This window comes from Lithobates pipiens, unplaced genomic scaffold (assembly GCF_037356315.1).
Source record: "Lithobates pipiens isolate NorthernLeopardFrog02 unplaced genomic scaffold, aLitPip1_a1.2 Scaffold_19, whole genome shotgun sequence".
Lineage (NCBI taxonomy): Eukaryota > Metazoa > Chordata > Amphibia > Anura > Ranidae > Lithobates > Lithobates pipiens.
In genome coordinates, this window is record NW_027507764.1 from 341,073,698 (window position 1) to 341,086,602 (window position 12,905).

A 12,905-nucleotide genomic window follows, 5' to 3' on the forward strand; every position below is an offset into this window, starting at 1 on the left:
CACAAAAAAAATAAAAATCAATCTGCGAGAATTTTATTTTTGAAAAACTCGATTCACGATTCGAATCAAGTGTTTTTTTTTTTGTTTTTGTTTTTTTATTGACACCACGCCGGTCCTGAGGAGCTGCGGACAGGAGTTTTTAGGCGATGCCGCGACTTCGGCCTAGTCCGTGGCGTCGCCTAAAAACTCCTGCCCGCAGGACCAGCGCGGTGTCAGCGCCGTTCCTGGTGAAAAAAAAAAAATCGATTTGCTGAAATTTTGAATCGATTTGACCACTCAACTCGATTCAAGATTTAAATCGATTTTTTTTCCCCAGCCCTAGGTCACATACAGAAATGAAGCTTCCAAAATACCGTGTGTGTAAAATTATGTGATTTAAAAAAATAAACATTATACCTTTTAAAGAACCTGGTACAAGAAAGATGCAGTTTTGCTCATAAGTTTACACACCCTGGCAGAATTTATGATTTCTTATCCATTTTTCAGAGAATATGAATGATGACACAAAAAAAACTTTTTTCTTTCACTCATGGTTAGTGTTTGGCTGAAGGCATTTATTAATCAAGTGTGTTTACTCTTTTTAAATCATAATGGCAACAGAAGCTATCCAAATGACCCTGGTCAAAAGTTTACATACCCTAATTCTTAATACCGTATATTGCCCCTTTTAACATTAATGCACGCTTAGTCTTTTGTGGTATTTGTGGATGAGGCTCTTTATCTTCTCAGATGGTAAAGCTGCCCATTTCTTGAAACAGCCACACTACATGTTTTCAGAGAGTCCTGCATTTTACTTGAAGTTGTTTGTGGGTTTTTCTTTGCATCCCAAAAAAATTTTCTTGCAGTTGTGACTGACATTTTAGTTTGTTTTACCTGACCATGGTTTGTTTTCAACAGAACCCCTCATTTTCCACTTCTTGATTTAGAGTTTGACCACTGCTGATTGGCATTCTCAATTCCTTGCATATCTTTTTATATCCCTTTCCTGTTTTATACAGTTCAACCACCTTTTCCCGCAGGTCCTTTGACAATCCTTTTGCTTTCCCCATGACTCAGAATCCAGAAACGTCAGTGCAGCACTGGATGAAAGATGCAAGGGTCTGTCAGGAGTCCATAAACGCATTGACCTTACACACACACACACACACACACACACACACATCACAGGGGAGGATGGTTACCTTTAATAGCCAATCAAACCCCTTTGTGTCAACTTGTGTGCATGTTATCAGGCCAAAATCACCAGGGTATATCAATTTTTGATCAGGATCATTTGGGTAGTGTTCTCATTGTGATTTAAAAAATAGTAAACACAGTTGTTTGATAATTAAATTACTTCAGCCAAACAATAACCATGAGTGAAAGAAATGTTTTTGTGTTTCCATTCATAGGCTTTGAAAAACGGGCAAGAAATCATAAATTCTGCCAGGGTATGTAAACTTATGAGCAACAAATATGTATATAAGGTTTGACATTGCTACATGCTTGTTCTGTGGCAATTTACATTCTCAAGAGGACATTTACAATGACAGCTTGCATAATTTTTTCTCAAAGGGTTTCATTTTACTCTTTCCTGAATTATTTATGCACAAAGCATAAATAAGCTGTGCCTAAAAAAACGAAAAAATAACTATGTTGTCCATTTTTGCAGTTTTTTTTTGGTAACTTTTATGTATTTATTGTTCATAAAGTATTGGTTATTTTTATTTAGATCACGAGCCAGAGATGAGGGGCTTACAAGACATGATAGAGCAAAAGAAACTAGCCCTCCTCGGTGGTCTCCTAGAAGGCGTTCAAGTAGATCACCTCTAAGAAGAAGATCACGGTCACCTATTAGGCGTAGTAGATCTCCCCGTCGAAGGAGCAGATCTCTTCACAGAAGGTAAGTTAATTGTGCAATTGAAAAGGCAGAAGTTGGTTCTGATTTCAGTTAAAGTGTAAACCTGATTTATGAAATTTGAGCTGGGTACATATATCTGCAGTGCTTTCTTAACTCTCTTCAAAGCCTTAAGTCTTCTGCTCCGTTCTTCTCTTTTCATCATGATAACTTCTGACAAGTTCTCCATCAACTGTGATAAAACCAGGCAGAATTTAGTGTCAGAGAGGGTGCTTGAAATAGATTACCAGAGAGCTGGTCAATTTACAGCACATCTCTGCATTGTTTGTCCCCTTTCTGCCTACATGGAGAGGGGGTGTGTGCGCCTTTCCTCCAATCGGCTGTCTCGCAGTGTATGGCAATCCACACCCACAGATGAATCGGGAAGAGAAAGCTCTAACAGGACGTGCACTTTTTAAACCGTATATATAAAGATGAAGACCACAGATGTACATGTAAAATTTATGTAGGTAGATTTTTTTCATCTCTGTGTATCCTCTGAGGCTGTTCACTTCACTGGGTTTATGTGAGGGTATACATCCACTTTAAGGTGATACTAAACAAGAAACTCCCATGCAGCATCCCGATGTACAAGAAAGGAGAACTGCATTGTTATACTGCCAGTGTCAATAAACAAACAAGATTCCTTGTTACCATTGGAGTGATCTTTCTCAGGCTCAAGTTGATCATAAATGGATCGATTCTTGGCTGGTTCAACAGGGACTAATCTGCCATTTGTATTGATCGACTTGGGTGAAACCAAGTGGGAGCCTGCCGCTGCAGGATCAGAGTTGACTCCACTCTTCGGGGGGGGGGGGGGTTTAATACCTTTCTTGGTTTAGAAGTCATCTTCTCTTCTCCCCCCCCCCCCACACATATAACTTTTATTGAACACTCGCAAGGGGTGAGATTCCATCATTTACAACAGACCTCACTATTTTATGGACTTTTTTTCACGTCATATTTTTGTATGACAATATATGGACTTAACTGAACTTGCTAAATAACTGAATCGGAGACTGAAAAAAGTAGGCTGATTACTCTAACAGCTTCCCCCTACCTTTCCTATAGTGTGTCAACAGGCAGTGTTGGGGAAAGGTGAGCAGCAGCTTTGCTTGTATTACTGCTATGCTCAGTGCTGCCTGTGTAGGAGTTGGCCTTTAACCACTTCCAGCCCAAGGACGTCATATGAAGTCCTGGACTTTGAGTGAGGATATCTGATGCCTGCAGGCGTCATTCAGATATCATCTTTTTTGGCTGATGATTCCCTGCACCGTAAGAACAATCATAGCGGCAGTTTAACCGCTTAATTGTTCTTGCAAGCGGTGGGAGGGGGCTTCTGTCTTCCTGCACGTGTGATCGGTGAGCCGGAGAATGAATCAGTTGGAAGTTTACCATAGAGATTTCTGACCAAAGAGTCCCCAGTCATCTCTATGACCCTCGGAGGCCTGGGCGTGAAGTTATGATGTAGGAAGTAAATGCCGGGGTCGTGGCTGAAAATGCAGAGACGGTTGTTTTTTTTGTTTTTTTCTAAATCTGTCTTTCCAGCCTAGAGGAGAGATGTGGGGTCTTATAGACCCCACATCTCTCCATAAAGAGGACCTGTCACACACTATTCCTATTACAAGGGATGTTTACATTCCCTGTAATAGGAATAAAAGTGATAAAAAAATAAAAAATTAAGTGTAAAGATAAAAGTTACATTTAACATAAAAAAAAAAATAAAAAATGAAAGCCCCCGCGCACAGAAGTGAACACATGTAAACAGCGTTCAAATCACACTTGTGAGGTATCGCACGCGTGTTAGAGTGAGAGCAACAATTCTAGCCCAAGGCTTTCTCTAAACTGGTAACCTGTAAAAAAATATGTAATGTGTCGCCTATGTACCAAAGTTTGGCGCCATTCCACTAGTGTGCGCAGTTTTAAAGTGTGACATGTTGAGTATCTATTTACTCATAACATCTTTCACATAATACAAAAAAATCTGGACAATTTTACTGTTTTAATTTTTATTTATTTTTTTTTAATTCATGCAACAGTTTTTTTTTTTTCTCCCCAAAAAAACGCATTTGAAAAATTGCTGTACAAATACCGTTTGATGTAAAAAAAAAGTTTCAACGACCGTCATTTTATTCCCTAGAGTCTCTGCTAAAAAAAAAAAAATGCATAATTTTCTAGCAAAAAAAAAATTTTTACATGTAGGAGAGGAGTGCCAGAATAGGCCCGGTATGGAAGTGGTTAAGCACCCAAACAGCACGTCTAGCTCAAAGCTAGAAGTGATGTCAGAAGTGTTACAAAGGGGCAGTTTTACAACCACTACATAGCATTGATCAGTCTTATAGGGAAGAAATGGGTGCCTTCTAACTGTCAAAAATCAAACAATGCAGCTAGTTTGAAGAATATGTGGATCAGAGAAGGGAAAAAAATAGTTTTTTTGGAGGTATGTGGACATGAAAAATGTTTATAACAAATTAGTTGTGCTGGAGTCCTTTTGTCAGTAAAATGGAACTTTAACCATAACAATTTGATAAAAAATGTTCTTTAGCAAGGAACATACATTCCAAATTAATAATTATGCTACCAAAATTAGTCTGTGCTGTAAATTGCCTCCAGCATTGTCCCTGTTTCTTCTTGCTGGAGGCAGCCATTTTGCTGAAGCCCAGAGCCCCAGAACAGCAGTAAACCATAAAGCAGAACTAAACCCATTGATTTAACCATTTCAAAAAACAGTTACAGTCCTGGAATGCCGGGATTGCTAACTGTCGCATTTTCCTGTGTCCTAACCAGACTCTCAAACATCAAATGGCTGGTGTCATAACTGATTACATGTGCAGTATCATGGCAGTTGCAGATGAAACAAAAGCAGCTTCCTTGGTTGAAAGGATAGGAGGGTTATGGCTGTCAGCAGATCGGCCTCTTCCAGCTCGGCAATGCCTAAAAATGGAGATCAACTGAGCATGTGCAGAGCAGAGTGATCCAGTGTATTACTGGATTTTAAACAGTATAGACACTTATTTTATTATTTTCCATAACTTTTCCGGCAAAAGGGCCAGCCTGAAGATATCTAGCAGGACTTAACTTTAGGTAATATGTTAAAGCTAAATTACAGGTGTGTTTTTTTTTTTTTTTTCTTGCATAGTTCTATTGGGCCAGCTTGGACTAGGGATGCACTAAAATTTCGGCCGCCAAAACATATCGGCCGAAAATGCCCTTTTCGGCAATTTGCCGAAAGAGAAAAATGGCCGAAAATGGGGCATGGCCTGGGTGGGATGCGGTGCTCCGCCCCCCACCCCTGGCGCCACCCATCATGAAAATGCTATAATGCAGGAGAGCCGCCTCCATCGCCTGTTTGATCACAGCTTTCATTTCAATAGCTGTGTGTTCCCGGCCGCGCGCCATCACATACAGCCCCTCCCCCTTGTCTGGGCACTTTGATAGACAGATCACCCGCGGGATTGCATGGATGATCTGTCTATCAAAGTGCCCAGACAAGGGAGAGGGGCTGTATGTGACGACGCGTGGCCGGGAACACACAGCTATTGAAATAAAAACTGTGATGTTTCCGGCGCTGTGATCAGACAGGCGAAAGAGGCGGCTCTCCTCTCTTCCCTTCACAGGCTAGCTGCAATAAGGGGACACTGGCTGGCTGCATCTGACGGGCACTGGTGAGGCTGCATTGATCTCTTGCATCATGTGTGCAGTCTCTGACCATCTCCTGTACCGTGTCCCCAGTCTCTGACCATCTCCTGTACCGTGTCCCCAGTCTCTGACCATCTCCTGTACCGTGTCCCCAGTCTCTGACCATCTCCTGTACCGTGTCCCCAGTCTCTGACCATCTCCTGTATAATTTTTATTTTTTTAAATGTTTCGGTATGGGTTTTCGGCCTAGTGTATTTTTCATTTTCGGTATCGGTTTCGGCACCAAAAAACCCATGCGATGCACCCCTAGCTTGGATATATATTCCATACCTGGCTGACCCCTGTGGAAGCATAAAGTCACTGTCGTAGCCTCTACTACTACAGTGATCCTTTCTGTCCTCCAGGACCTGTGCCAAGTTGGTGCCTTACTTCATAGTTACCATATGAGATCGCATACTCGACACAAGCCATTCAGAGGGCGCCTTATTTATTTTATGTATTTATTACAGGTGCTTCTATAGTGCTGCCAATCTATGCAGCACTTTACATATATATTGTACATTCACACCATTCCCTGCCCACAAGGAGCTTACAATCTAAGGTCCCGAACTCTCATACATTTACATGCTAGGGCCAATTGAGACAGGAGCCAATTAACCTACTAACATGTCTTTGAAGTGTGGCAGTACCAAAAGAAAACCCATGCAGGCACTGGGAGAATATGCAAACTCCATACAGGTAGTGATTCAGACTGATGACCCTAGTGCTACTAGGCAGAAGTTCTAATCACTGTGTTGCCTTGCATTTTTCTCAGTGAATGCAAAGGATTGGACTAAACAAAGAAGCAGGGTGATTACTGTGCATTGGAGATGATGATGATTTCATACTGCTGTGTAAAAAAGTGTAAATATAAAATGACTTGTGTCCCTATTGCAATAATAATTGTTTCTTCAGTTGTTGGCTGCATTTTAGGTCCACAGCTTAAATATCGCTGTCCAAAATTGCAAATAATAAATTTGCTTCCTGTCATTGCTTCAAATTCTGGCGTGTCTTACAGAGAGAGAGGCAGAAGAAGTAGATCACGTCTCAGAAGAAGGTCGCGCTCCCGTGGTGGCCGAAATCGCAGAAGGAGAAGCAGGAGTAGAGACAAAGAAGATAAGTTTAAAGGAAGTCTTTCTGAGGGAATGAAGATAGAACAAGAGTCATCTGATGAAAAGTATGAACTGTTTTATAAATAAGCCATTTGCTACCTGAACTTAGTTTTATGTTGTTTTTCCTTAGATGAGACTTTTATGTTTGATATTCCTAGTTTAATTTTCCTGAGCTTTGTAAAAAAGTGACACTATGTCCACTTTTTAGTCGGCCATTTGTGAGCATGAAAACATACTGTTTTTTTTTGTTTTTTTCATTGCACATGATTGGGTATTCTGAGTCAACACAACTTCACCATATTTACTGAGCTAACTGAACAGTCTGCTCTTTAGTAAATCAATGAAATAACTTGCAATAAAAGGGTCTTAGTGCCTCCCCAGCACTTTGTCCAGTATGTTAGCCATGGCTGGAGGAGAAGTCATGTGAGTGCTATCATTATCCAGAAAGTAATACAGGCAGAGACACTGATTTACTAAAGGATTTGAGAATGTTCACACAATAAATTGTGTGAATATTACAGCGGACTTTCACTCATTAACCACCATTAATATCATCATATGTACTGTATACATATGGCTTTGTATTGAGGGGGGTTATACCAAGGTCATGGTTGCAGCTACAATCATGACCCTGTTATCATTCTTTTCAGCTGGCGATTGTGTTTTATGTAAAAGTGATTTATACAGGCACCCTGGCAAGCTTTTGAGGAACACCCTCCCGTGACTCTATAACCTTACACCACTCTGATCCTTAGCTTCATGCTAGTGTCTGAAGGTGATGGACCTCTTCTACTTTGTGGAAAAATCTGCTTCACTAGTTTATTATTGAATTCTTCAATCAACACCTCACTCTTCTAATGCCTACACAAGCAGTGTATTCAGATCAGTGCAACCTTGGTAAAAGGGAACTCGCTGTATTCAGTTAATAAGCTATCTAGATGACCTTCTGCTGGACTCCTCTCCTGGTCAGTTGTCAGGACAATTCAACTACGGCCTTTTAGTTGAGGGATTACCTTCTTTTCATCTGAAATACTCGCGTCTGGACACATCCCAAGTGCAAGTCTTTTTTCTGTAAAAAAAAAAAAAAAGAGAATTATTTCTCTAAGAACTCATGCTCAAGAGCAGAGATCCAACTGAGATTTTTCATGACTGTTCTAGGCCTAATGTAGTCTTCTTCGAGGCAGTGCCTTTTGCCCAATTCCATTCCTGAGCTCTCCAGCAAAATATTTTGTTGCCATTCTTCTTATTCAAGAGGCTTCTTCTATCAGGACACCTTTGCAGCACCATGTGCTTCCCTGGGACCTCAATTTGTTTCTCTTTGCCTTGCAGATACCACCCCTTGAATCAATCAGTGACATTCCCTTTGAGGCTCTTGCAGGCAAATTAGCCTTTTTGGTATCTATCACATTTGTCAGACGTGTTTCTGATATAGCTGCCCTTTCCTGTAAAGAGGCTTTCCTCATACTTCACAATGACTGTTATCTTAAGCCAAAGACATTTTTTTTCTTTCAGAGTTGCACCTCAAGTCAGATGTAGTCAGTCATTAGAGTGTACTTCAAAGCTGCTGCCTCCTCCAGACAAACGGAGTCCCTGTTTGTTCTCTCCTTGGGACCTTGCAAGGGTCACCCTGCTTCAAAATCCACTGTTGTAGGTTGGATAAGAAACTTGAATACAACAGTTTACGCATATAAGCAGAAACCTTTTGCACTGTTTTTGCCCTTTCCACCAGATTTTTGGGAGTTTTTTTGGAATTTCAGCACTAAGTCTGCAGCCCAACTGTGTAAGGCCGCCATCTGATTTCAGTTTATACTTTCTCAGTTTTATCAGGTGGATATTGCTTTTGGCTGCAAGGTTTTCACAGCAGCACTTTGAATTATGTTTTGGTCTTGTTGGCACAGTTCTGTTGGCCTAGTTGTCTACCCTTCAAACTCATTGCTTGGGGTGTCCCACTGTGTATGAATATGTTGCCTGTGTCCTGTACAATTAAGATAAAGGAAGTTTGACCTACCTGTTAATTCCATTTCTTGAAGATAGAGCTACATGATTCTGGATAAAATGAGAATCACAATTTTTTTCTTGGCATAAAGATCACTATTCTCTCACGATTCTAAAGAACTTATTTATTTTTAAGATTTACAACTCCTGGACATTAGGTTATCAAACAAGATGGCATTAAAATAAGACATAATACTTATTGCTTCAATCAAATTTAAAGAACTGTAAAGAAAAATGTGTAAAGAAAAAACAAATTACCATTGTTATATTATGGTTATTTTTTTTTTATTTATTGTTTTTTTTTTGCGCTATTTTTTGTTTACACTTTAGCTGCCAGCCTTGGTACAAAGCATTAAAAAGATATTTTACAAATGAAATAAATTTTATTATTTTTAATTTTGCTTTTTTTGTTTTTCAATGTGAAAAGTGTAAATATATATATAAAATATTAATGAACAAAGCAAACAAAAAAAGTTGCTTTAGCCACTTCCGGACCGTCGCACGCAGTTATACATCGGCTGTTTGAAGAGGGATATCTTTGTTATGGCAGCAGCTAGCTGCCATAACCCGGGTATCCTCCTCTTCAGCAGAAGATCCGGTTTCCGATAATAGTGGTTTTTGCAGTGGATTGGCTGCAAGATTACTTTTATCGGCGGTGGAAGAGGCGCCCCCCGCTCTCCGGTGACGGAGGCGATCGGATCCTCTTCAGTGTGTGGTATGGAGACGAGTGAGGGGAAGATGACCACCCACCCATCTCTATACCATTGCAGGGCGGAAGCGACGTCAAAACTTCACTTCCGCCGATAGCTCTTAAAGGGCCGTTTTTTTTTTTCATTTTTTTTTTTATTGCATTTTAGTGTAAATATGAGGACTGAGGTCTTTTTGACTCCAGATCTCATATTTAAGAGGTCCTGTCATGCTTTTTTTTTTCTATTACAAGGGATGTTTACATTCCTTGTAATAGGAATTAAAGTGACAACTTTAAAAAAAAAAACTGTGTAAAAATAAAAGGTAATTTTTTTTTTTTTTTTTTTTAAACTGTTGCTGTTATTTTTTAATTAAAAAAAGTGTATTTAAAAAAAAAAGTGCGCTTGTAAGACCCGACACGAGTTAGTTTCCACAATCCATGACTTAACTTCACAGTTCAGACAAATACGTTTTAAATTCAAACTGTAACACGTAAGTAATTATTTTTTTTTTTTATTATTAAACTTTAAAACGTAGAAAGTTGGTTTAATTATAACAATGTTAAAAACAGAGGTTATCAAATTTGCCTACACTTAGCTCACTGATCCCAGTTAACCACATCCATATTTACCATCACTGTCCAGGCATCGACTTCGCCGGACTCCTCCCCACTTCCCTTCGTTAGCAGACGGAGGCACTTGGGGAAGGGGGGAGGAGCCCGGTGAAGTCTATGTCCGTGACGTCACCGGATCTCCGACGGAATTCCCAGAAGCCGGCGGAGAGGTGAGTACCGATCAAAAAAAATTAACAGTTAATCAAGGAATTATTCTTAAATTTTTGAAGCCCTAAAAAAAATGTATGTTTGGGGATTCTACGTAATTTTCTAGCAAAAAAAAGAAACAGTTTTTAACTTGTAAACAACTAATCTCAGAAAACGGCTTTGTCCTTAAGTGGTTAAACTGACTTAATTTACAGACTGAAGTTCAACCCTTTGATCTGTAAATGAACAGAAATAAGCAATGTTTTGTTTTATCTCTTTCAGCAGCTGAGCAATGTTGTTGATAAACGTTGGGCTGTGTTTTTTTTTTTTTTTTTTTGGGACAGCTGTGAGCAGTTGAACGGCTCTGTACTTTATACATGAATGGTGGAGGGATGCTGGATTAAGATCATGGGGGGGGGGGGGGGGGTGTTTGAATCGAGATTTTGATCGTTTAACAATTAATCGTGCAGCTCTACTTTGAGTACAGGACACAGGCTACCCTCCATTTCCCTTTGTTTCCTTGATTTAATTTTGCTTGATAAATAATAAAACTGAAGATTCAAGAAATAGGGTTGGGTTATAGGGGAGACATCCTAGGGAGGTGGGAGGGCATGGATTCAAAAGCTTGCCAGTTGTCCGATCACCTGATGGTATTCACCTATAACCCATGGTGTTATAAATATGTTGCTTGTCCTGAACTGTACTCCACGATGTAGAATTTTTATAGCCAAGTCAAAATTTACAGTTATACACTCTTGCCAAGTGGGGACAAAAATTTGATTATTGAATGCATTGCCCGCACTGTTCATTCTAACATTATAGTTTTATTAAGGACACTGCTTCACTTTGGTTAGAGTACCCTTTATTCTAATATGGTACTTTTTTTTTTTTTTTTCAGTCTAGAGGATTTTGATGTTGAAGAAGAAGATGAAGAAGCCCTTATTGAACAAAGGCGACAGCAAAGGCTGGCAATTGTAGAGGTCAGTGTGAAACACCTAGGGCATGGGAAAAGCAATTTTACTAACCTAGTGCATGTGTTTGTTTTCTATTTTGCAAAAGAAAAAAAAAATAGCAAAGGTGAACTAACCGTTTAGGCACACTCTAATCTAATGCATGTCAGAGCTGTGAATTTGAGTGCCTTTTCTTTCTTTTTCTTCTAGAAATACAGATATCTAAATGAAGACAGCAATATATCCGTGAACTCTGAGCCGAGCAGTCCTCAGAGTAGTGCTAGCAGTCGCTCTGCTTCTCCTGATGACATTCTTGAGCGTGTTGCAGCTGATGTCAAAGAATATGAGAGAGAGAATGTTGACAACTTTGAAGCTTCTGTCGAGGCAAAACACAACTTAATGACAGAACAGAATAATGGTAAGAGAGAATTAGGGTTGCCACCTGTTCGGGATTCACCCGGACAGGTTGGGTTTGGAATCATGTGTCCGGGTTTCAGACTGTCTGAGACCCGGGCACATCATTCATACCGGACTAAGTCTCCCTCCTCCCCCCTTCTCTCTCCTGCCTCTAAGTTAGTACGCTAAGGTAAATCAGGGTTCTCAGAGCACTCATTACATCAGAGCTCCCCTTTACACCAGAGTCCACAGTGCTCCCCTGTACATCAGAGTCCTCTTTGTACACCAGAGCATCCCTTATGTTAGAGTCCCCAGAGTTCTCCCTTACATCAGAGTCTGCAGAGTCTCCCCTTACAGTGAAAAGGAACCCTGCGAGTTCAGATGTAAAAGGGGAGCTCTGCAGATTGAGATGAAAAAGGGGGGCTCTGCAGATTGAGATGAAAAAGGGGGGCTCTGCAGATTGAGATGAAAAAGGGGGGCTCTGCAGATTGAGATGAAAAAGGGGGGCTCTGCAGATTGAGATGAAAAAGGGGGGCTCTGCAGATTGAGGTGAAAAAGGGGGGCTCTGCAGATTGAGGTGAAAAAGGGGAGCTCTGCAGATTGAGGTGAAAAAGGGGGGCTCTGCAGATTGAGGTGAAAAAGGGGAGCTCTGCAGATTGAGGTGAAAAAGGGGAGCTCTGCAGATTGAGATGTAAAAGGGGAGCTCTGCAGATTGAGATGTAAAAGGGGAGCTCTGCAGATTGAGATGTAAAAGGGGAGCTCTGCAGATTGAGATGTAAAAGGGGAGCTCTGCAGATTGAGACGTAAAAGGGGAGCTCTGCAGATTGAGACGTAAAAGGGGAGCTCTGCAGATTGAGACGTAAAAGGGGAGCTCTGCAGATTGAGACGTAAAAGGGGAGCTCTGCAGATTGAGACGTAAAAGGGGAGCTCTGCAGATTGAGACGTAAAAGGGGAGCTCTGCAGATTGAGACGTAAAAGGGGAGCTCTGCAGATTGAGACGTAAAAGGGGAGCTCTGCAGATTGAGACGTAAAAGGGGAGCTCTGCAGATTGAGACGTAAAAGGGGAGCTCTGCAGATTGAGACGTAAAAGGGGAGCTCTGCAGATTGAGACGTAAAAGGGGAGCTCTGCAGATTGAGACGTAAAAGGGGAGCTCTGCAGATTGAGACGTAAAAGGGGAGCTCTGCAGATTGAGACGTAAAAGGGGAGCTCTGCAGATTGAGACGTAAAAGGGGAGCTCTGCAGATTGAGACGTAAAAGGGGAGCTCTGCAGATTGAGACGTAAAAGGGGAGCTCTGCAGATTGAGACGTAAAAGGGGAGCTCTGCAGATTGAGACGTAAAAGGGGAGCTCTGCAGATTGAGACGTAAAAGGGGAGCTCTGCAGATTGAGACGTAAAAGGGGAGCTCTGCAGATTGAGACGTAAAAGGGGAGCTCTGCAGATTGAGACGTAA

General features: G+C 40.9%; 1 protein-coding gene across 10 annotated transcripts in view; it reads left to right on the forward strand.

The window, feature by feature from the left end:
• Positions 1 to 12,905, forward strand: part of PRP4K (pre-mRNA processing factor kinase PRP4K) — a 50,351-nt gene that overhangs the window by 17,726 nt on the left and 19,720 nt on the right. For all 10 annotated transcript variants that reach the window (XR_013277598.1, XR_013277599.1, XR_013277600.1 and 7 more), the window contains exons 3-6: positions 1,712 to 1,882; positions 6,573 to 6,731; positions 11,007 to 11,088; positions 11,269 to 11,476. Coding sequence is in view for 1 of the 10 variants with exons in the window: in XM_077492125.1 (XP_077348251.1) it covers positions 1,712 to 1,882; positions 6,573 to 6,731; positions 11,007 to 11,088; positions 11,269 to 11,476 (620 nt within the window). In the remaining 9 variants the exon portion in view is untranslated. The remainder of the gene's footprint in view (positions 1 to 1,711; positions 1,883 to 6,572; positions 6,732 to 11,006; positions 11,089 to 11,268; positions 11,477 to 12,905) is intronic.